This window comes from Diceros bicornis, chromosome 21 (assembly GCF_020826845.1).
Source record: "Diceros bicornis minor isolate mBicDic1 chromosome 21, mDicBic1.mat.cur, whole genome shotgun sequence".
In the NCBI taxonomy this organism is placed as follows: Eukaryota; Metazoa; Chordata; class Mammalia; order Perissodactyla; family Rhinocerotidae; genus Diceros; species Diceros bicornis.
The window spans coordinates 13,683,334-13,708,172 of NC_080760.1; the positions used below are offsets into that span (position 1 = coordinate 13,683,334).

Below are 24,839 nucleotides of genomic sequence, written 5' to 3' on the forward strand. Positions count from 1 at the left end.
GACAGAGGAACCCTTGTAAAGGGGCTTCCATGGTCAAATTTGAGGCAATCTGAGCATCACAATAAATGACAATGACAGATTATAACCCATTAAATAAAACAGAAACCTATGAATCTGTAAGAATTAATTTACAAATAAATAGGGAGAAGGAAAAGCTCTTGCTTCCAGCAGAATGCCAACAAATAAATATAGATGGAATTAGAAAACCACCATTTAGCAACAATCACAGTAATCACATTTAGGTAGGAATCAATGGAAGCTAAAACCACTGGGTGATGGGGCCAGCTTGGTGGCGCAAGCGTTAAGTGCACGCGCACCGCTGCGATGGCCCAGGGCTCGCGGGCTCGGATCCCGGGCGTGCACCAATGCACTGCTTGGCAAGCCATGCTGTGGCGGCATCCCATATAACGTGGAGGAAGATGGGCACAGATGTTAGCCGAGGGCCAGTCTTCCTCAGCAAAAAAACGAGGAGAATTGGCAGATGTTAGCATAGGGCTGATCGTCTCACAAAAAAAAAAAACCACTGGGTGAAAGTTTGATTAAATACAAGATATTCACATAGTTTCAAAGTATCTCCCCATAGATACTTATTAAGTACAAAGGCAAAACTAAAAATTTTATAGTGAAGAAACCTGGCAGACACCAATTTATTCAAATAATCAAACTTACTATCACCAACAGTAAGACAAATTGACATCATATACCTCCTGATGATATACTAAGAATTATTGCTGTGATATTCCTGCCAAAAATGTATAGCCTGAATCTACTCGTCAGGAAACATCAGACAAACTCAAATTGAGGAACATTTTATAAATGATTGGCCTGTACACTTTAATTTAAAAACTCAATATTAAAATTCTGCACAAAAGAGAAGCAAAGACTAAGAAATTGTTCCAGATTAAAGGAGACTAAAGGAACATGAAAACTAGCATGAACATGAAAACAACACGTAATCCTAGACTAGCAGGAAAAAATGATCATTTACTCATTTTTTAAATTTATTTTCCCCATAAAGGACATCATTGGGACAAGTGGAGAAAGTTGAATGGGATCTGTAGATCAGATGGTAGTACTGTATCAAAGAATTTCCTGATTTTGATGGTTGTACTTTCATACTTTTATAGAAGCCTGCCCTGTTTAGGAAATACATACTGAAGAATTCAGAGTGATGGGGAATCATGTCAGCAACTTATTCTCAATTGGTTCAGAAAAATTACACACACACACACACACACACACACAAATGTGGTCAAATTTTTGAAAGTTCTTTGTAATATTCTCAAATTCTTCTGTAAATTTGAAACAATCTCAAAATATAACATTACAAAGTTTAACTTAGGGCCTGCCCCATGGTGTAGTGGTTAAGTTTGGCAGGCTCTACTTTGGTGGCCCGGGTTTGCAGTTTCAGATCCCGGGCGTGGACCTACACCACTCATCAGCCATGCTGTGGTGGCGACCCATGTACAAAATAGAGGAAGACCGGCACAGGTGTTAGCTCAGGGTTAATCCTCCTCAAGCAAAAAAAAAAAAAAGGAGAGGAAGATTGGAAACAGATGTTAGCTCAGGGCGGATCCTCCTCAGCAAAAAAAGAAAAAGTTTAACTTAAAAAGCACACCAAGGGGCCAGCCTGGTGGCGCAGCAGTTAAGTGCACGTGCTCTGCTTCGGCAGCCCGGGGTTCACAGGTTCGGATCCCGGGCACACGTTGACATACCGCTTGTCGAGCCATGCTGTGGCGGCGTCCCATAAAAAGTAGAGGAAGATGCACATGGATGTTAGCCCAGGGCCAGTCTTCCTCAGCAAAAAGAGGAGGATTGGCATCGGATGTTAGCTAAGGGCTGATTTCCTCACCAAAAAAAAAAAAAGCACAACAAAATAACATTTTTAACTATTAGACTGTCAAATAACAAAAAGTATAAGTATATACTTATATATAGATTGAACATCACAATAAATGATACGTACATTGTTCATACTTGCTGGTGGGAGTATAAACTTGTACTAACCTCTGCAGAGGGCAAGTCATCATAATCCACCAAATTGATAAATGCACATACCTTGAGACCAGCACTCTACTCCAACGTATTTATCCTATGCATATATTCTCACATATGTATATAATATATAGATATTCATTCTGGCTTTGTTTGTAATAACAAAAGATGTCAAGTAACCTAAATATCCATTAATAATGCACTGGTTAAGTATACTTGGCATATCCATACAATGGAATATTATGTAGTTTTAAAAAGAATGAGATATTTCTAAATGTAGCGACAAAGAGATTTCAAAGATATATTGTTACAGTAAAAATGCAATACAGAACAGTGCAGCTAGTGAACAATCATTTGTAGGAGAGAAATATACACATACAAATATGTTTCCAAATGTACAGATATCTCCAAGATATCCAAAAAACTGGTACTTGGTTGCCTCTAGGGAAGGGAATTAGATGGCTAGGGATCAGGTAACAGAGACTTTTTACTATATTCTTCATGCCTTCTGAATTTTTTACCATGTGCATGCATTATCTTTTTTTCTTGTTTAAAGTCACAAGAGACTACATATTGTCTGATTCTATTCATACAAAATATCCAAAATAGGAAAATCCACAGAGACAGAAAGCAGATTAGTGGTTACCAGAGGCTGGGAAGAGAGTGGGGAGTGGGGAGCTGACTGCTTAATTGGTCCAGAGTTTCCTTTTAGTGTGATGAAAATGTTCAGGAACTAGATTGTGGTGATGGTTGCACAACATTGTAAATGTGCTAAATGCCACTGAATTGTACACTTTAAAATGGTGAATTTCATGTTATGTATATTTTATCACAATACAAAAATGAAACATTTATAAATCAAATATAAATAAAACGAATAAAATTCAAAAATAACATTAATTTAATGATAGTGATATTTTACTGAAACTAAGCTGCTAATTACAATATAAATATGGTACCAACAGATTTGGCACAGGTTCTTTTGTATTCAACAAGCCGTTTTTCCAACAGAGCATACAATAGCTCAATTCTTTGACCAACCCTATTTGAATAGACGAAACTTGCATTCGGTAGGAGTATAGCACTACATATTCTGTCCACCTGTTCTCATTTGCAGACATGAAATGTTATAATAATACTCAGTTATAAGGTGGCCATCCAAAAGATCCAGCATATGTTTACATACTTTTATTCATATCATTTAAAAGAAAACACAAAATTCTAAGCTTCTCTGAGAATTTATAAACCCCTGAGAATATGTCCAATCATCTCCAGGGACCTCAGACCCATTTTTATCTCTCCACTAGAGAAAGATTTTATCACTCCCTTTTTATATCCTTAATCTTCCTCTTTTCACTACCTTTTTCTGCTCAGCCTACAACATACTACCTTAAAAACAACAATAACAAAAAATACCCCTCCAGTCCCCTGCTGTCCCTCAAGATATTACTCCTTCCCTTCACAACCAAATTTATATATTTATTTACATACTTTATTTACTTACATTCACTGCCTCCATTTGCCTGTTTCCACTCATCAAATATCCATCACTATATGACTTTTGTTCCAAACAATTGCCGAAACTGTTCTTTCAAGTATTACCCATATCTGCAAACTGTAATGTTCCAGTAGCTTCTTGACTATCTGACTTCTCTGAAGCACTTCAAAGCCAAAGGACTTAGGCAAGAGAACATCTACAAGTTCTCAAATCCCTTCATCAGTCATAAAATGTTTTTTAATTCATACTATTTAATTTAAAACCTGAACAAAGGAAAGTTCCTGCCTTTGTACATCACAGCTTAGTGAAGGAGAGTCGGGTAAAGAGATAAAGTATAACAAAAGATAATGTTGTTGGACAGCGTGAGGGAGCATTAATGGTCTCACACTTCATCAGAAGGAGAAGGAGTCAGAAACAAAAAAAACATTTCTTTTTCTTTTTCTAAAGAATGTAAGTATAGCTCTGAATATCAGAAGGTCTAGGGCTTCCTGTATTAAATTCCAAAGACTAGTATAACAAAGTATCACAAATAGGTGGCTTAAGATAACAGAATTTATTCTCTCACTGTCTGGAGACCAGAAGTTCAAAATCAAGGTGTCAGCAGGGCCATTCTCTCTCTGAAGGCTCTAAGAGAGAATCCTTCCTTGCCTCTTTCTAGCTTCTGGCGCTGCTAGCAATCCTTGGTGCTCCTTGGCTTGCGACTGTATTACTCCAATCTCTGCCTCTATTATCACAAGGCCTTTTTCTTTCTGTATTTCTGGGTCTCTTTCTCCTCATGACACCAGCCATTGGATTTAGGATCCACCCTAATCCAGTATGACCTCAACAGACTTGAAGAGACGTGAAGTTCAGTAGAGTGAAAATGTCAGGGCTCTCTCAGTTGAGAAAGAAATCAAACTCAAACTAGCTTAAGCAAAAATGGTATTACTGATGAACCAGATATTAAATATGATGAATTACTGTTAATCTTGTTTGGTGTAATAACAATGTTGTGCTTATGTAGGAGAAAGCATTTATTTTATGAAATACATGCTGAAGTATCTAGAGGTGAAGTGGCATGATATCTGCAACTTATTTTCAAATGGTCTAGAAAAAAGTGCACGTGCAAGCATGTACGCGCGCACACACACTGAGAGAGAGAACAAATGAGGAAAAATGTTAACAACTAGTAAATTCAGGATGATAATTAGATTATTCTTTGAATTTCTCCACATGTAGTAAATGTTTCAAAATAAAAAGGTGATGGGGAAAAATGAGGACATATTTTAACTGGGACACGCAGGCTTGGACTTCACTTGAAGGTAGATTAGATCTAAGATTAAAAGGATCTAGGATTAAAAAGATCAAAAGGTGAGTGTATACTATAGAGGTCTTTCATTTCCACACTTTTCTATGTACAACATTCCTCTCCAGCAATCATCATAGGAAGCAAGATGATTGTCACCATGCTCTTTTCCCCAGTTAACCTCTCTCTGAATGAGAGGCAGGACGGTATCAGGAGGTTGGCACAGGTTCCCCAGTCCAGTGAATCTACTAAATCAGAGAAGGGATTAAGGGATTAAGGGCTGAGTAAATTAACTCTCTCTTCAATTTATCTTAACTCTTAACTCCCTTCTCATATTTAGCAGGGAAGAGAATGAGAAACCACAGTAGAATACAAATAAAGCCCCAAATCAGTAACACGGAAGGTATTATATTCTAGAGTCTAAATATCCTTCTCTGGTGAAGAGATTAGCTACCATGATAGAAAAGACACAGGCATACGTGCATCATTATCTGCTTGACACGCTTGACAGTAGAGAAGAGAGCCTGGGAAAACAGGACATTAGCCTAACAAAGATGGAAAGAAGAAAAGAGTAACAGAGGGAAGTAAGGAGGAAAGAAATCAGGAGAGAGCAAATCAGTGAAACAGGGCAGCCGCTAAATGCCACGCCCAGAGCTGTCTCTAGGGACCTCTCTAAATTGATACCAGCTCCAAAAGTCCTCCTCAACTTTGTCCTAACACTAGTTACAGCTTGTGAAAAGTTATGAGGAGCACAGAGATGGCACTAAGGATGCTGGCCAGCAGGGAAAATACAGAATTCCTTTTTGCCCCAGCAAGAAATAAACCCATTCATAGGTAAAATTTATTAACCATCATAAAGCTCAAGAATGTCCTTCAAAAAGCTTAAGCGCTTAAGGCCCTGTGTTGACTTGCACTGGTGTCTGAAGGACGGCAGTTACCGTTCTACAGACCAGCAGATGTGGCTCTCTCCCTGAATCTGTTTATCCAACCAAAAAATGAATGAAATGTAATTTGGAACAATGTAGTCTTAATGTTGCCTTTCACAAGGCCAAATAAACATCTGTGAACAATCCTAATTATTGTTAATTACCTGAAAAATATTGATCTCTTACAGATATAAAATGAACCACAATCATTATTTTAACTCAATTCAACAATGCGGGGAGGGAGCATTTGTTAAATGCTTGGTATTTCTGCAATTATATACCTTCATAATAATTCAAATCTAACTGATTTAAAGTTATTCCATGGACTATAATGAATTAACGATTTTATTCATTTCAAGTTCACCTCTCCAGTTTTAGTACCGTTAACATGTTTTTTAGAAAAAATTTTTTAAAGCAAATCTTTAAAAACACAATTTATTTTGAACTTCAGGAAAAGATCATATTTGACCAGTAAGTTACAATGAACAGTCTTAGACATACACCTATTATAAAGTACAAGATTTGAATTACATGGTTATTAATCCAATCATTAAAGATAAATTATGACAACAAAAAATCTGAATTGCCAACAATCTAGTGGTATTACATCAATAATTTTCAAATATAACATATTCACTCTTGTAAATAATTTAAATAATACTGTAATAAGACTGGTCAAGTGTAGTGTAAACCTGATCAATAAAAAATACAGTCTTACCTGGATGATGTGGGTCTAACGTTGCCATTGAAGATGCCTCAAAACAATCCCCGTGATTAATTTCTCTAGCACCTTCTTCAGTAGGCAGAAGATTTAAACTGCATTTTCCAGGATCATTTTGTGACTGCAGAAAAGTATTCTTATTTGTAGCAACCTAAAAGAACAAAATATCTATTTTATGCAGAAATTAAATCTAATTTCCTATATTTTTACATAATAAATTCTTACTTTAAAATATGAGCTACCAGTTTCTCTATCTCTAAATAGGGAACAGATATTTTAAAATAAATTAAAAATCCAATTTTTATTGTTTTTTAAACTAGTTTTAATTATGTTGTAAAAGCTGAAAGACTTATAAGCGTTATGAAAATTATGCTTGTAATTATAGTGTATTTTAAACAACATATCAGAAGAGTTTTTAAATTATAACATGCCATTCTCATAGTTAATTGCCATTTTTCTGCTAAATTTCTCAGGATTAAAATCAACACTTAAATACTGTTAATTTTTTAGGTGTGATAATGGTACTATCACTGTGTTGTTTTTTTAAAGAGCCATTCTATTTTAGAGACAGATACTAAAATATGTACAAATGAAAAGATATTTCTGGGATTTGTACCAAAACAATGAGTGGGGAGGACCTGGGGAGGGAGTTGGAGAGGTAAAAATGAAGCAAGATTGGTCATGAATTGACAATTGTTGAAGCTTAGGTAATGAGTACGGGGGGTTCTTTATATACTATTTTCTCTGTTTTCATATATGTATTAGATTTCCATTGCAGCTGTAACAAATTACCACAAACTTAGTGGACTAAAACAATGCAAATTTATTGTTTTATAATTCTGTAGAACTCTGACTTGGGTCTTACTGGGCTAAAATCAAGGTTATCAGCAGGGCTGCATTCCTTTCTGGAGGGTCTAAGGAAGAATACATTTCCTTGTCTTTTCAAACTTCTAACAGCCACCCACACTCCTTGGCTTGTGGCCCCCTTCCTCCTCCTCAAAGCCAGCTATGTTGCATCCCTCTGACCCTACTTCCATAATCACATCTCTTTCTCTAACCCTCTCTTCTACTTTTAAGGACCTTTGTGATGATACCGGGCTGACTCAGACAACCCAGGATAACATCCCCATCTCAAACTCCTTACATTAATCACTCAGTCAAAGTCTCTTTCGCTATGTGAAGGTAACGTATTCACAGGTTCCAGGGATTAGGACGTGGACATCTTTGGAAGGCCATTTTTCTGCCTATCATACTTTGTTTTTAAATAATAACTCAAAATAACAAACACAGTTGTCATAACTCTATAAATACTCATTATATTTCTTTTTTTTTTGTGAGGAAGATCGGCACTGAGCTAACATCTGCCAATCCTCCTTTTTTCATTTTTTTCTTTCTTTTTTTTTTTTTTTTTTGCTGAGGAAGACTGGCCCTGGGCTAACATCCATGCCCATCTTCCTCCACTTTATATGGGACGTCACCACAGCATGGCTCGACAAGCAGTGCGTCGGTGCACGCCCAGGATCCGAACCGGCGAACCCCCATCTGCCACAGCTGAGCGCGCGCACCTAACCACTTGCGCCACCGGGCCAGCCCCTATAATATATTTCTGAGACATTCAAAAAACCTATCTGATAAGATTTTAAGGTAAGTCATAGCAATAAACTAATGGAGGTTGTAAATTTTACTTTTTGCAACACTTTATTTTGATACAATTTCAAACTTATAGAAACATTCCAAAAATAATACAAGGAAGTCCCAAATACCTTTTACCCAGACTCACCATTTGTTCACATTTTGCTCCATTTACTTTCCCTCTCTTCCTCCCTCCCTCCCTCTCTCTCTGTGTATGTGTGTGTGTGTATACACATTTGAGAGTAAGCTGGAGACGCTGTGCTCCTTTACCTCTAAATACTTCAAAGTGTGTTTCCAAAGACCAAAGATACTCTCTTCCATAATCACAGTAAAATTATCAAAATCGAGAATTTAACATTGGTATAATACTATTATGTAATCCATAGTCCATATTTAAATGTGGTTACTTATCCCAATGATGTCTTTTATAGTTTTTTCCCTGAGCCAGGATCCAATCCCAGATCACACATTACATTTAACCAGCATGTTTCTTTAGTCTCCTTTTATCTAGAAAAGTTCCTGGACCTTTATTCATCCTTTGTGACTTTGACACTTTTGAAGAATACAGGCCAATTATTTTGTAGAACGTCCCTCAATTTGGATTGTCTGATGTTTCCTTATAATTAGTTTCAGGCTATGCATTTTGGTCTGGAATATCACTACAGTTCATGTCAGGAGGCACATAATATCGATTTGTCCCATTACTGGAGGTATTCACTTGATTAAAGTGGTGTCTGCTAGGTCTCCCTGCAAAGTTAGTATGTTTCCCTTTATAATTTTTTAAAGTATGTTGTGAGGGGATGCTTAGTCTATTCAGATATCCTATTTCCTGATCAAACATAGTTTTGGCATCCATCTAACACCATCATTCCTTCTGTTTTTATGATTTAGCATTCCACTCTAGGGAAGAGCTTATTCTTCTCCCCATGTATTTATTTACCTATATTAGTATGGATCCAGATTCCTATATTATTCAATGAGTTATTATCCATTAGTATATTTATTTTGATACTTAATTTGTTCCAGATTTTGTATTTATCAGACCAATCAAACAAAAAACCCCTGAAGTCACCAAACAATATTTTCTTAGTATGGATTAATTCAATCTAAGATGAGAAATAATTTAAGAATAAAAATTTAAGAATGGAATAAATAAAGTAAGGGGAAGGCACAGTTGACTGCTAAGTCTAACACTTTCAGGCTTTCTCATGTTGCCTTGTTTAAAAATAGCCATATAATTTCAAAAATGCCTACCTCACTAGTTTTAAAAAATAAAATAACTATTTAGTTTCCTGATATAATTGTAAGAAGAAAAGAATAAACCAGTATTTGGGGTTTGGAATTAGTCCTTTGAAACTACATCAGAAAATAAACCTTAAGACAAGAGTGTCAAGAGGATTCAACAGGGGAAAGAATAGTGTTTTCAACAAATGATCTTGGAACAACTAGATACCCACAAGCAAAAGGATGAAACTGGACTCCTACCACACACCATACATGAAAACCAAACCAAAATGGGTCACAGGCTGAAACGTAAGAACTAAAACTATAAAACTCTTAGAAGAAAATACAGGAGGAAATCTTCATCACCTTCTTAAATATAACACCAAAATCACGAAGTACCAACACCAAAAAAATTAGATAAATTGGACTTCATCAAAATTAAAAACTTTTGTGCTCTAAATGATACCATCAAGAAAGTGAAGGACAACCAACAGAATGGGAGAAAATATTTTCAAATCACATATCTGATAAGAGACCTATGTCTAGAATATATAAAAACTCTTACAACTCTATAATAAAAAGCAAACAATCCAATTTAAAAAAGGACAAAGGGGGGCCAGCTGAGTGGTGTAGCAGTTAAGTGCACATGCTTTGCTTCGGCAGCCCAGGGTTTGCAGGTTCAGAGCATGTCAAGCCATGCTGTGGTGGTGTCTCATATAAAAATAGAGGAAGATGGGTACTGATGTTAGCCCAGGACCAATCTTCCTCAGCAAAAAGAGGAGGATTGGCATCGGATGTTAGCTCAGGGCTAATCTTCTTGACAAAAAAAAAATTTTTTAAATAAATAAAAAAGGACAAAGGATCTGAATAGACACTTCTCCAAAGAAGATATACAAATGACCAATAAGCATATATAAAGATGCTCAACAAGATAAGCCACTAGGGAAATGCAAATCAAAATCCCAAATGAAATACTACTTCACACACTAGGCATGGCTACACTCAGAAAGATAATAATAATTGTTGGCAAGGATGTGGAGGATTGAAACCCTTACACATTGATGGTGGGAATGAAAACAGTGCAGCCACCTTGGAAAAGGGCTGGCTTTTTAAAAGTCATTAAAAAGTTAAAAACAAAGTTATCATATGATCCAGCAATTCCACTCCTAGGAATGCACCCAAGAGAAATGAAAATATATATCCACACAAAAATCTGTACACAAATGTTCACAAGCATTATTCACATTACCTCACAAATTAAAAAGTGGAAACAACCCAAACACCAATCAACTGATGAACAGATAAATAAAATACAGACTATTAATACAATTGAATATTATTTGGTGTGATAGGCAGAATAATGCCTCCCAAAGAGGTCCACACCCTAATCTCCAGAACCTGTGAATACATTACCTTACATGGCAAAAGGGACTTCACAGATGTGATTAAGGTTAAGGACTCTGAGATGGACAGAGTGTCCTGGATTATCCAGGTAGGCCTAATCTAATCAAATAAGTTCCACTTTCAGAGAACCAGAGAGATGGCAACAAGAGGACTCAAGCTGCCATTGCTGGTTTTGAAAATAGAAGGCGGTGACCACGAGCAAAGGAATGAGGTGGTGTTTAGAACCTAGAAAAGGCAAAGCAAACAGACTATTTCCTAAACCCCAGAAATGAATGCAACCCTGCCAATACCTTGATCTTAGCCCAGTGAGACCTGTGTTAGACTTCTGACCTACTATAAGATAAGCCACTAAATTTGTGGTAATCTGTCACAGCAGCAATAGAAAACCAATAAATTTGGCAATAAAAAGGAATGAATTACTAATACATGCTACAACATAGATAAGCCTTGAAAAACACTATGATAACTGAAAAAAAGCCAGTCACAAAAGGCCACATGTTATATGATTCCATTTATATGAAACGTCCATTACAGGCAAATCTATAGAAACAGAAAGTAGATCAGTGGTTGCCAAGTGCTGGGGGATTTGGAGAAAAATAGAAAATGAATGCTGATGTATATAAGGTTTCTTTTTGGAGTGATGAAAATGTTCTAAAATTGATTTTGGTGATCAGTGCACAATTTATACAGTCAGGTGTCACTTAACGATGGGGATACATTCTGAGAGATGCCTTGTTAGGCGATTTCGTTGTTGTACGAACATCAAAGAGTGTACTTACACAAACCTAGATGGTATAGCCTACTACACACCTAGGCTACACAGTACTGATCTTATGGGACCACCATCATCTATACGGTCCATCGTTCACCAAAATGTTGTTAGGCGACACATGACTGTATGTACTAAAGACCACTGAATTGTAGTAGGTAGATTGTATGGCATGTGAATTGTATTTATCTATTTATTTTTTTTAATAATTTTATTTATTTTTTCCCCCAAAGCCTCAGTAGATAGTCGTATGTCATAGCTGCACATCCTTCTAGTTGCTGTATGTGGGACGCGGCCTCAGCATGGCGGGAGAAGCGGTGTGTTGGTACGCGCCAGGGATCCGAACCCGGGCCGCCAGCAGCGGAGCGCACGCACTTAACCACTAAGCCACAGGGCCGGCCTTGAATTGTATTTAAATAAAGCTGCTTTTATTTATTTACTTATTTTTTCCTCCAAAGCCCCAGTAGATAGTTGTATGTCATAGTTGCACAGCCTTCTAGTTGCTGTATGTGGGACACGGCCTCAGCATGGCTGGAGAAGCGGTGCGTCAGTGCGCGCCCGGGATCCAAACCTGGGCCGCCAGCAGCAGAGCGCGCACACTTAACCACCAAGCCACGGGGCCGGCCCAAATAAAGCTGCTTTTACAAAAAAAAGAAACCTTATTTAAAATGAGAAACTGTTTTCTCCTTACATTGAGGCCAGAATTCCAAACAAATGTAGGGTAAAACAAACACATGCAGACCAAAAAAAAGCAGAGTCAAAAATCAGTAGACATTTTCAACAACAAAAAGACAAACAGCCACTTAAAAACCTGAAAGGACTTGAACAGATATTTCTCCAAAGATATACAAATGACCAAGAAGCACAAGAAAAGATGCTCAGCATCACTAGTCATTAGTGAAATGCAAATTAAAACCACAATGAAATACCACTTCACACCCACTAGGACAGCTATAAGCAAAAACAACAAGAACAACAACAAAAAAAAGAAAAAACAGAAAATAACAAGTGTTGCTGAGGATGTGGTGAAATTGGAACCCTCAGACACTGCTGGTGGGAATGTAAATGGTGTAGCAGCTGTAGAAAACAGTTTAGTAGCTCCTCAAAAAACTAAATAGAGAATTACCATATGACCCAGCAATTCTACTCCTAGGTATATACCCAAGAAAACTGAAAACAGGCACCCAGACAGAAACTTGTATGCCAATGTTTTTTGTTTGTTTGTTTGTTTGTTTGTTTTGTGAGGAAGATTAGCCCTGAGCTAACATCCATGCCAATCCTCCTCTTTTTGCTGAGGAAGACCGGCCCTAAGCTAACATCCATTGCCAATCCTCCTCCTTTTTGTCCCTTTTTCTCCCCAAAGCCCCAGTAGATAGTTGTATGTCATAGCTGCACATCCTTCTAGCTGTATGTGGGACGCCGCCTCAGCGTAGCCGGAGAAGCAGTGCGACGGTGCACGCCCAGGATCAAACTCGGGCCGCCAGTAGTGGAGTTCACACACTCAACTGCCAAGCCACAGGGCTGGCCCCGGTATGCCAGTGTTCACAGCAGCATTATTCACAATAGCCAAAACGTGAAAACAACCCAGTATCCATCAATAAACAAATGGTTAAACAAAATATGGCACATACATACAACTGAATATTATTCAACCATACAAAGCAATGAAGTTCTGATACATGCTACACCATGGACAAACCTTAAAAACATTATGCTAAATAAAATAAATCAGATACAAAAAGCAAATATTTTATGATTCCACTTAGTAGCGGAAGTGTGGACTGCCCGTTTTATATACTTTCTATATACCTCTATACACCTAAGACAAAACAATCCTTTCTCTTAGTAGTAAAGAACATAAAGACTGCTTCAAGCATTTACTTTTTGCAAGTAAAAATGAAAGGAAATGTCCAGTATAGTGATATAAATAATTATTTATATATGTTTTCTCTTTAAATTGCCTTATCTCAAGTTTTCACTTATTTATGTGGTATCTTTAAAAAGAACACTGATTAGAATTTTTTTTTACAAGAATTTCCACCCCTTCCCTCAAAGAGGTATTTGTTACCTTACCAAAAGTTTATTTTACAAACCCAATTGCACATCATTCCTTAAAAAAAATTATTTAGTCATTATTTCTAAGGTTTTTGGAAGACTTTGTCAGAGATACTGAAAATTCCTATAGGCAGTAAGTATTGTTAACTCTTTAACAATACTTTTTTTAAAAGTATTGTTTTAAAAACAATGGTATTTTTTAAAAAATACATGCTTCTCTATATTATACTTCCTTTACTTTTTTTTTTTTTACCTCAAATAATTTTATATCTGGATTCAGCTTTGTAATCTCTTCATTCGGACTTGGATTACTTCTTGCTGGTGGAATAAATTTTGGTTTTTTGAAGGGATTCCCCTGCAACTGGCTTGGTGCTGCAGATCGTCTCATATTCAGCCGTACTAACCTGAAAAAAAACCAAAACAAAAATCATCCATAAGTCTGATTAGAACTAACTCCAAATATGAAAATAGCTCATCACAACCACCATGATATTTTTAAAAATAAAAGAGAATAAGCCTGTGCAAAGCCTTTGAAAACAAATTCAATAGCCAGTAAAATTTTATTTTCCATCACAAAGAGCTTTTGAAAAGAATTTAAGATTTAAATTGAATGGTGCAAACTTTACATATATTAAGTCAATTTGGATAATATTATAGATTATATAATGATATAGTCAACACAATTTACATAGTAGTTTCAAAATCAAAGGAAACATAATTATTTACATACATATATCAAGCATGTTGCTTTTTTTCTATTCCACTAATCCATAAACTGCATGAGGGTAGCAATCACGCTTGTTTTCTTCACTACTCTATTAGCAGCATCAACCACAAAGCCAGATACATTATAATCACTAACAAACAGTTTTGAATGAAATCCTGGCAATTCAAGGACACATTTACAACTCAAGTTGTTTTTCCTATCCTATTTCCTCTTAAAACAGTGGAATTTTTAAAATATATAAATCAAGAGACTAGAACAAGGTTTCCTAACTTTTGCTCCAGGGCTGGACAAGGGAGACAGACAGAAGGCAAGAACATTACATACATACATCATGCTTCTGCAATGGACAGCAGCAAGCACTCCAATTCAAAGCAATTTTACAAAACTCTATACAACATAAGGCATCACCAAGGATGTACATGACTACCAAAACTATTTGTTTAACCCATAAATTCCACTTCTGGGAATTTACCCTAAGGAATTATCAAAAATATACTCAAAGAATTACGTATAAGGATAATCATGCTAATGTTAATTACAGTAGGGAAAAAAAGGAAATTTAAATGTCCATAACAAGGTACTAGATAAATAAATTATGTTAAATCCACACAACAGAATACACTCTCTTCATATACCACTAAAACTGCGAGTTACTGCTGCAATTTCCCAAGCAAGCCATGTTCTCTTTTCCTCTAGGCCTTTGAACAAACTTTCCCCTGTATAGTGTTGGAAATGTCTTGTCCCATTTTTCTTTGCCTGATTAATTCCAATTTATCCTTTAGGACTCTTAACTATGAGCCCTCTTCATCTTCTCCCAAAGACTGGATTAGAGGCCCTTCCTATGTGTGTACTACCCAAGCACTTTTCACACTGTAATGAAATTGCCTATCATTTCCCCCAAGTATAAACTCCTGGATCAGGCATGAAGTCTTATATTCCATTCATCACTATATTGCCAGTACCAAACACAAAGAAGGCATTCAATATTTGTTATATGAATGATTCTATAGCCATTAACAAAAAAAAATCACATTTTAAAAGAATGTTTAATCACATGAGAAATGTTTTTGATATATAAAATGAAAAATGGCTACAAAAAGCAATTATAGCAAAGTTGCAGGATACAAGGTTAATATACAGAAGTCAATCACTTTCCTATATACCCAGAAATGAACAAGTGGAATTTGAAATTAAAAACAGTACCATTTACATTAGCACCCAAAAAAATGAAATACTTAGGTATAAATCTAACAAAATATGTGCAAGATCTATGTGAGGAAAACTACACAACTCTGCTGAGTGAAACAGAAGAACTAAATAAATAGACAGCTATTCCATGTTCATGGATAGGAAGACTCCATATTGTGAAGATGTCAGTTCTTCTCACTTCATCTATAGATTCAGTGCAATCCCAACCAAAATCCCAGCACGTCATTTTGTGGATATTGACAAATCAATTCTAAAGTTTATAAGGAGAGACAAATGATCCAGAATAGCCAACATAATATGGAAAGGAAAGAACACGGTTAGAAACTGACGCTACCTAACTTCAAGACTATTACTATAAAGCTACAACAATCAAGACAGTGTGGTATCGGTGAAATAACAGACAAATAGATCAACAGAACAGAATAGAGAGCCCAGAAATAGACCCACATAAATATAGTTAACTGATCTTTGACAAAGGAGCAAAGGTAACACAATGGAGCAGTTTTTTCAACAAATGGTGCTAGGACAACCTTCCATCCACATGCAAAAAAACGAATTAGTCACAGACTTTACAGCCTTCACAAAAATTAACTCAAAATGGGTCACAGACCTAAAGGTAAAACACAAAACTATAAAACTCCTAGAAGATAACATAGGAGAAAACCTAGATGACCTTGGGTATGGTGATGACTTTTTAGCTACAACACAAAAGTCATGACCCATGAAAGAAATAATTGATAAGCTGAACTTCATTAAAATTAAAAACTGCTGCTCTGCAAAAAGGCAATGTCAAGAGAATGAGAAGACAAGCCACAGACTGGGAGAAAATATTTGCAAAAGATGCATCTGATAAAGGACTGTTATGCAAAATATACAAAGAACTCTTAAAACTCAACAATTAGAAAACAACCCAATTAAAAAAATCAGCCAAAGACCTTAACAGACATCTCACCAAAGAATCTATGCAGATAGCAAATAAACATATGAAAAGATACTCCACATAATATGTTATCAAGAAAATGCAAATTACAACAGTGAGATACCACCACACACCTATTAGAATGGACAAAATGTGGAAGAGACAACACCAAAAGCTGGTGAGGATGTAAAGCAATTCACTGCTGATGGGAATGCAAAATGTTACAGCCACTTTGGAAGACAGTTTGATGCTTTCTTACAAAACCAAACATACTCTTTTTTTTTGTGAGGAAGATCAGCCCTGAGCTAACATCCATGCCAATCCTCCTCTTTTTTGCTGAGGAAGACTGGCCCTGGGCTAACATCTGTGCCCATCTTCCTCCACTTTATATGGGACGCCGCCACAGCACGGCCTGACAAGCAGTGCATACCGGGGATCCAAACCCAGGCAGCCAGCAGCGGAGCGTGCACACTTAACCGCTACGCCACGGGGTCGGCCCCTAAACATACTCTTACCATACAATAAGTCCTTGCAACAAGAAGCTGAAAACTAATGTCCACACAAAAAACTGCATACGGATGTTTATAGCAGCTTTATTCGTAATTGCCAAAACTTAGAAGCAACCAAGATGTCCATTCAGTGAATGGATAAATAACTGTGATGCATCTAGACAATGGAATATTATTCAGCACTAAAAAGAAACGAGCTGTTAAGCCATGAAAAGACATGGAGGAACCTTAAATGTGTATTACTACCTGAAAGTAGCCAATCTGAAAAGGGTACATTCTGTATAACTACAACTATATGACATCCTGGAAAAGGCAAAACGATGGAGACAGTAAAAAGATCAGTGGTTGCCAGGGGTTAGGGAGGAGCGGGGGGGGGGGGGGGGGGAATGAAAAGGCAGAGCACAGAGGATTTTTAAGGCAGTGAAAATTCTCTATGATACCATAATGATGGATACATGTCATTATACATTTGCTCAAACTCATAGAATGTACACCACCAAGAGTGAACCCTAGTGTAAACCATGGACTTTGTGTGATTAGGTGTGCCAGTGCACGTTCATCAACTGTAACAAAGGTACCACTCTGGTGAGGAATGTTGTAATGAGGGAAGATACGCATGTGTGAGGACAGAGCGTATATGGGAAATCTGTACCTTCACCTTAATTTTGCTGTGAACCTAAAACTGCTCTAAAAAAATAGTTTTAATTTAAAAAATGGCTACAAACCATGTTTAGCATCATTTCAATTTTATAAAAGAAAAAAATACAAAAAAATAGTATATGTATATGTTAAAAGACTAGAAAGCAAAGGGGCACGAGGAACTTTTGGGAGTGACAGAAATAACCTGTATCAGATGGTAACGTGGTTACAAATTTGTCAAAACTCATCAAAGTATACACACTGAACTATACACTAAATTATACTTCTATGAAGATTTTTAAAAGACTAGAAAACACACGCTACAACTTTAACACTGATTACGTCCAGATATTAGAATTACCAGTAATTTTTATTTTCTTCTGAGTTCTTTTCTACATATTTCCAATTTTCTACAATGAAAAATGCTACCTCTGTAGCCGGGAAAGTCCCATTAACTAGATTTTTTAATTATTACATTTCATCAAATCTAGGATGCCATCAATTGTATGATGCACTATTATTTTACATACCAAGGTAGGGCCAGCCCTGTGGCTTAGTGGTTAAGTGCGCACGCTCCACTACTGACAGCCCGGGTTCGGATCCTGGGCGCACCCCAACGCACCACTTCTCCAGCCATGCTGAGGCCGCGTCCCACATACAGCAACTAGAAGGATGTGCAACTATGACATACAACTATCTACTGGGGCTTTGGGGAAAAAAAAAAGGAGGAGGATTGGCAATCGATGTTAGCTCAGAGCCGGTCTTCCTCAGCAAAAAGAGGAGGATTAGCATGGATGTTAGCTCAGGGCTGATCTTCCTCACAAAAAAAAAAGATTTACGTACCAAGGAAGAAACAAGTGCAGCCAATTAAATTGTGACATGCCATCACTGATGGCGAGACATTTCCCAATTTTAGCAATGTTAAAATGATGAAATACATGAGTAACACATAAACAACAAGGCTTTTTATAGTTTGAGGGATTAGTAGCGGAGGACATTCTCTACTGTTTCTTATTCAAGGGCAAAATAGATCTCTATTAGCACAATCTTAGAGCAAATTATTAAACAGATGGTTTGTGACTGTTTACTTTAGAAGCAGTATTTACCAACACCAGTAGTCAATACTGGTCATGCCAAAATAACCTCATTAACCTCATTTCCTTTTTATAATAGGTCAGTAGAATATTCCATGTCTCTAGATATGTAATTGTCACAAATTTGAAATTGACACAAGCTAACTGTAACAAGATGATTTAGAAACAAGTAAGTGTTAAGCCCTGCATTTAGACTCAGTTACTTAATGGTCAAATAAAATAGAACAATGGGAAGTTCAGATGAAAAACCCAAGGCTTTTAGATAACTACACCTCAACTGAAATAGCAAGATAATGACAAGCCGACTTAAAGTAATAAGTTCTAGATATGATCTCCACATCATGAAATGTAATAGGTTCTATTCTCTGCATTTAGTCAGACCCCACTATAATACTGTGAAAAGTCTGACTGACATCTTTTTAAAAGGAACACTAGAAAAATACAGCAGCTAGAAATTTGGGGCAAGCTATTTAAACTCTCTGGATACCAATTTCCTCATTTGTAATATAAAGAGAATAGACTAGATGATAAAATTTCTTTCAACACTAAATTCTAAGAATCACCACCTTAAACCCTTCTACAACTAATACATGATTTCTAATTTTCCAACCCTCCCATTTATCCTGTAAACTAATAAAAGAAAAATAATGAATCTGAGAATATAGACATGTGAGAAGCAGCACAGAAGTTAAAAAATCAGACTCTGCAGGGGCCAGCCATGGCATAGTGGTTAAGTTCCGCGCGCTCCGCTTCAGTGGCCCAGTTCGCTGGTTCGGATCCCAGGCGTAGACCTACACCACTCGTCAGCCATGCTGGAGGTGACGCACATACAAAATAGAGGAAGCCTGGTAACAGATGTTAGCTCAGAGCAAATCTTCCTCAGCAAAAAAAAAAAAAAAATTCACCATAAAAAAAGACTGGAGCCAGCCTAAGTTGGCTAGTTCTGCCATTGACATATGACCCTAGGCATCCACCAACCCATCTAACTTGTTGATGCATTTCAAAGTAAACTGCAGACATCAGTATATTTTCCCCTAAATACTTCAGCATCCTTTTTACTTCTCAAATGAGTGCTATTCGAGCCTTTTTCCCAGGCCCCAAAAATAATGCCCATTTGGCAGCCCTGCTGTGATGGCCACAACTTCTGCGATGACTCTAACACCTTCCTGCTTCTGTCCTCCCAAGTAAAATGGCAAGTCCAGGCTGACAGCTGCAACACATCAGAAGACCTAAACTACTTGCCAATAGCATATTAAGAACACAGCTTTGGAGGCAAATGCCTGAATATAAATCTGGACTGACACTTCCTAGCATGCAATCTTGCACAGTTTACTTAACCTCTTTGTGTCTCTGTTTCCTCATCTATAAAAGGTGGTACAATAATCATAATTACTCATAGGACTGTTGGGAGAATTAAATGCAATACTTAAAGCACTCAGAACAAAGCTTGACACATAGTAAGCACTCAATGTTATCTGTAATATTTCTATCTACAATTATTACTGGATGTTTAATACACGAGGTCCTATGAGAGTAGAGATTAAGGTCCCGTGAGGGAAGATAGAGAAGGATGTAGTTCGATAAAGGGAATCAGGGTCAGAATCTACGGATTCGTTTGGGCTTTGAAGGGATGATGAGGTGCAACCATCAAACCTCTGGGATGCAGGAATGTAAATAAACAACCAAGAACCAGTACCCCCACCCCCCGCCCCGCTGTTTCTGCTTTTCGCCTTCCAACTGCATTAGGTAGTAGTTATTTTACTTCGTGGCTTAAGTTGCTCCTTTAACTTTGTGGCCTCGCTAAACCCGCCTATAAAAATCTTACATTAATTAATTAATTAGTACAGTGCAGGAGAGTGTAGATTGGTCCTGGGGGAAAAAAACCCAAGGGCCACAGGAGCACAGCGGGAGGAGGCACCACCGCCCGGAGTCGCCTCTCTTGGGGACCTCCCCAGCACAAACGCACCCCCACCGGCCACCCTGCCCCACCAGCCACCCCAGGGCCAGCAGCGAGGGCGTCCCTCACCCTTCAAATCGCACTCCGGGACCCGCAGGGGGCGGCCACCGCCGCTCCGCCGCCTTCCTTCCCTTCCCCCTCTTCCCCCTCGGAGGCCTGCTCCGGCGCCTCTCGCGGCTTTGTCCCGCACGAGCCTACAGGCTGCCGCAGCGTCACAAGCCTTCCCCTCCAGCGACGCACCGGCGAAGATCCGACAGAAGGCGCAGGTCCAGCGAGGAAGAACCGTGGCAGACGGCGCTCCCTCACCGCCGGAGGAGCTCAAGACTCCCGCCTCGGCGCAGCCAATCGCGGACAAGCCCGCCGCGCGTGCGCACAACTTCTTTGCCGCAGTGCCTGTTCCAGCCCGACTCTGATTGGACTACCTTACCGCGTCACTGCGCATGTCCTTTTGCTTTTTTCTTTGAGAGCTTCAAAGTTTGAGTTAGGTTTATGGTTCCATTCAAAAGATATTTATTTGATGCCAACAGTCAGACATGGGGTAGATGCTGAGGCTACAGGCCTCATTTTAGGACAGACACATACTTCTTAAATCTGAGAACATCTACATGAATATGTTCATGCAGTTTTATGGTTTGTGTAGCAGTATTTGCTTTGAAAAATAGTAGGCAAATATAATGGATTTTACCATGAAGCTCTTAAATTATGCTGTATTTTAGGAATGAAGTGACTTCAGCAACTTTGTTAAAATAACAGATCCCTTTAAAGTACCTGGCCCAGATAGGCAAACTGATATTTTAAAAGTGGTCCAATACTTTTTAATATGGTGACAAGGTAGAAATACATAGGTCCTGGGTCTTTTAATGTAAAAGTATCTCCAGTACTCCAATGATACTACAGGCCACCATCTGTAGTATCTAGAAAAATATTCCAGTTTGAACAAAACACTTAAAAATGTGTGAAAAAAATAATTTCATCATCTGGCCTGATTTTCAAAAGCCCTTAACTCTAAAAATGTGTGAGGAGGGAGCGGCCCAGTGGCCTAGTGGTTAAGTTACAGCGCTCGGGTTCAGCCACCTGGGGTTCACAGGTGCAGATCCCAGGTGCGGGACCTATGCACCCCCTTATCAAGCCATGCGTGGCAGGTGTCCCACATAAAATAGATGAAGATGGACACAGATGTGAGCTTAGGGCCAATCTTCCTCAGCAAAAAGATGAGGATTGGCAACAGAGGTAAGCTTGGGGCTAATCTTCTTCACCAAAAAAAAAAAAAAAAAGAAGAAGAAGAATTAGGAAGTATTAAATTTTACCAAATTGTAGCTAACCTTTTTTTAAATAAATTGTTATAATGTTTTGGACTTTATCTTGGCAAAATTAGTGTTTCAAATAAACATGTTATTAGTTATATACCACAGAAGTTTCTGTGTTCATGTTTTAAAAATTAGGGCTAATTTGGGCCAGCCCCATGGCTTAGTGGTTAAGTGCGTGGGCTCTGCTGCTGGCAGCCCGGGTTCAGATCCTGGGCACGCACCGAGGCACTGCTTCTCCAGCCATGCTGAGCCGCGTCCCACATACAGCAACTAGAAGGATGTGCATCTATGACATACAACTATCCACTGGGGCTTTGGGGGGAAAAAATAAATAAATTTAAAAAAAAATTAGGGCTAAATTTTCTACAATGAGGATAAGGACAAACAGCAAAATTATGACTGATGAGTATAATCCAAAAGAAATACAGTCATAGTTAGAATGTAGCAAAAAAAATACTTTTCTTTGAAACAGTAAATTTCAAAAGAGTTATATTTTAGAGGAATTGTCTGTGAGGGGGAGAATCAACCTTTTTATTCTTTCTAATAAAAATTATCATCATGAAATATTTACTTCACGTGGTTATTTTATGATATTAAATAAAGATGGGCTATAAAGATATGTCATTTTAGCCAGAAAGAATACAACTATTTCTCAATACTAACATAACTTATTACATAAATAAATGATTTGTAATTTTCTGCATTTCAATTACAAAATCGACCAGTGAGGTGAAATATCTTCATTCAATCCACAACTACTGAGAGCTGACTATGTGCCAGTCACAGTAGTTGCTAGGGATATAGTAGTGGGTAAAACAGACAAAAATTCCTATCTTTATAGAACTTGCATTCTAATGGGGAGACAATCAATAAAGAAGATAAGTAAATAAGTAAACTATACAGCGTTAGATAATGAAAAATGGTAAAGAAAAGAGTAAAGCAGAAATGGAGGGTATTGAAATTTTAGATAGGGTAGCCAGAGAAGGCCTCCCTGAACAAAAGTCCTGAGGCCATATTGTACTTAGGGCCAACAGCAACAGTGAGGAGGTGGTGGCGAAGCAGAGTGAGTTCAGAGAGCAGTAGATGAGGTCAAAGAGTTAACAAGGACAGGGGAAATCATGTAGAAATTGTGGACCATTGTAAGAACTCTGGCTTTTATTCTGAAATGAGAGGCCGTTGAAGGTTTTTGAGCTGAGTTAGGAGGCTATTACCGTAATTCAGGCAAGAGACAATGGTGGAGTGGCCCAGGTTGGCTGCAGCAGAGGTGGTAACAGCTGGAGTCTAGATATATTTGGAAGATAGAAGCCAGATCAGAGGTAAAGCGTGAAAGAAACAGACTAGGTAAGGATGACTCTAAGGTTTTTGGCCTGAGAAACTGAAGTACGGAGTTGCCATTTATTGAGAAAAGAAGACAGCAGAGGAGTAATTATCATGAGGGGAATATCAACAGCTCAATTTGGGTATGTCAAATTTGAGGTGCTTACTAGACACCTGGTGGAGATGTTAAGATGCAAATCCGGGGCATCACAGGAGAGGTCTAGTTTGGAAATTCAGAGGAATCAGTGTGTAGAGACGCTATTTAAAGCCACGACACTGGGCCGGCCCCGTGGCTTAGCGGTTGAGTGCGCGTGCTCCACTGCTGGTGGCCCGGGGTTTGGATCCCGGGCGCACACTGATGCACCGCTTCTCCGGCCATGCTGAGGCTGCGTCCCACATACAGCAACTAGAAGGATGTGCAACTGCGACATACAACTATCTGCTGGGGCTTTGGGGGAACAAATAAATAAATAAAAAATTTAAAAATAATAATAATAAAGCCACAACACTGAATGAGAACAAGAAAGTGTAGTTTAAAAAAAAAATCTTCATCCAATTTGTGGATACAGATATATTTGGAAACAAATATTTTGGTAAACTTTAGTTCATTTCATTTCCTGCTTTAATCATTAATTAAATACTAAAGTGTTATCAACACTAAATACTTTTTGTAAGGATATTATACTGTGTCGTCAGATTCAGTTAACATTAGAACTATTGGAGGTAAAAGTTTCCACAACTCTTAATTTTGAATTGACAACATTAATTGGTTATTGGTTATTGGTAGTGTTGGTTAATTAATTAACCAACACCAACATCAGAGCTGAACACTTCTCCTTGGGGGGAGAGGAGAAAAAGAATTTGGATACCTCCTTCTAGTGTGATTACCCTTCTTTTCTCAGTTGTGTTTATTCCATTTGTCTCTTAGCCACCACACCTCATCAATTCTGGACTTTTTACTTGAACTCTACAATAAATATCTGTAATAATATTTCTCTTCTGATGCACACTCTCCTCCATGCTACATACATTCTGAGCTCTATTCTATATTTCAGAATATATGAGAAAACAGAGGCCCACTGATAAGATTTAATTTGTTCTTATCACACAGCAAGTTAATCAATGGGAAAGCCTAGCTTTTTGCATTTCTAATTTTTCTGCCTTTTCATCGAAATGAATTTTGGAGATAAAGTTATTGAAAAACTTTTTAAAATTTCATATGCTTATGAAGCAGCTTTGGATGGTATTTGTTTTACATGACTTTGGCTTACAGATGAATTCTTTCCGATTCCTTATTTAACTTAAAGGAAACAAGGATTCCAGAGGACCCTAAATTGTTCTAGCAGGGCCAGGTGAAATGTTGGGTCAGAGTAGGTAGCAATTATACTGCTCCAGGGTTACCAGAATATCAAAAAGCATCATTCCTAGAGTAAACAGCTTAAAGCAGCCGCAGACCTAAGGGGGTCCAGTAGGCCTGCTTTAGTTCAAGGCTTTACCAAAATACTCCCAAAGCCCCTCTTTAGCAAATGAAGAGACTTTCACTGGGGTATAATACAGTTTGTCAACTCAACTCATTTGTTAAGATTTATTAACTCGAAAAATTTTTAAGTAAGAATTTTCATTTGGCTATTTTAGTTTTGCCCTTTGCTTTA

The 24,839-nt window shown here is 37.8% G+C and overlaps 1 protein-coding gene across 2 annotated transcripts in view; it reads right to left on the reverse strand.

Moving 5' to 3' along the window:
* The window catches only part of RAD54B (RAD54 homolog B), a 97,856-nt gene extending 77,149 nt beyond the window's left edge, over positions 1-20,707 (reverse strand). For both annotated transcript variants that reach the window (XM_058564614.1, XM_058564613.1), the window contains exons 1-3: positions 20,633-20,707; positions 13,763-13,913; positions 6,423-6,576 (exon numbers count right to left, since the gene is read on the reverse strand). In XM_058564614.1, coding sequence (XP_058420597.1) covers positions 6,423-6,576; positions 13,763-13,897 — 289 coding nt within the window. In that variant the 5' untranslated portion in view covers positions 13,898-13,913; positions 20,633-20,707. The remainder of the gene's footprint in view (positions 1-6,422; positions 6,577-13,762; positions 13,914-20,632) is intronic.
* Positions 20,708-24,839: the final 4,132 nt, after the last annotated feature.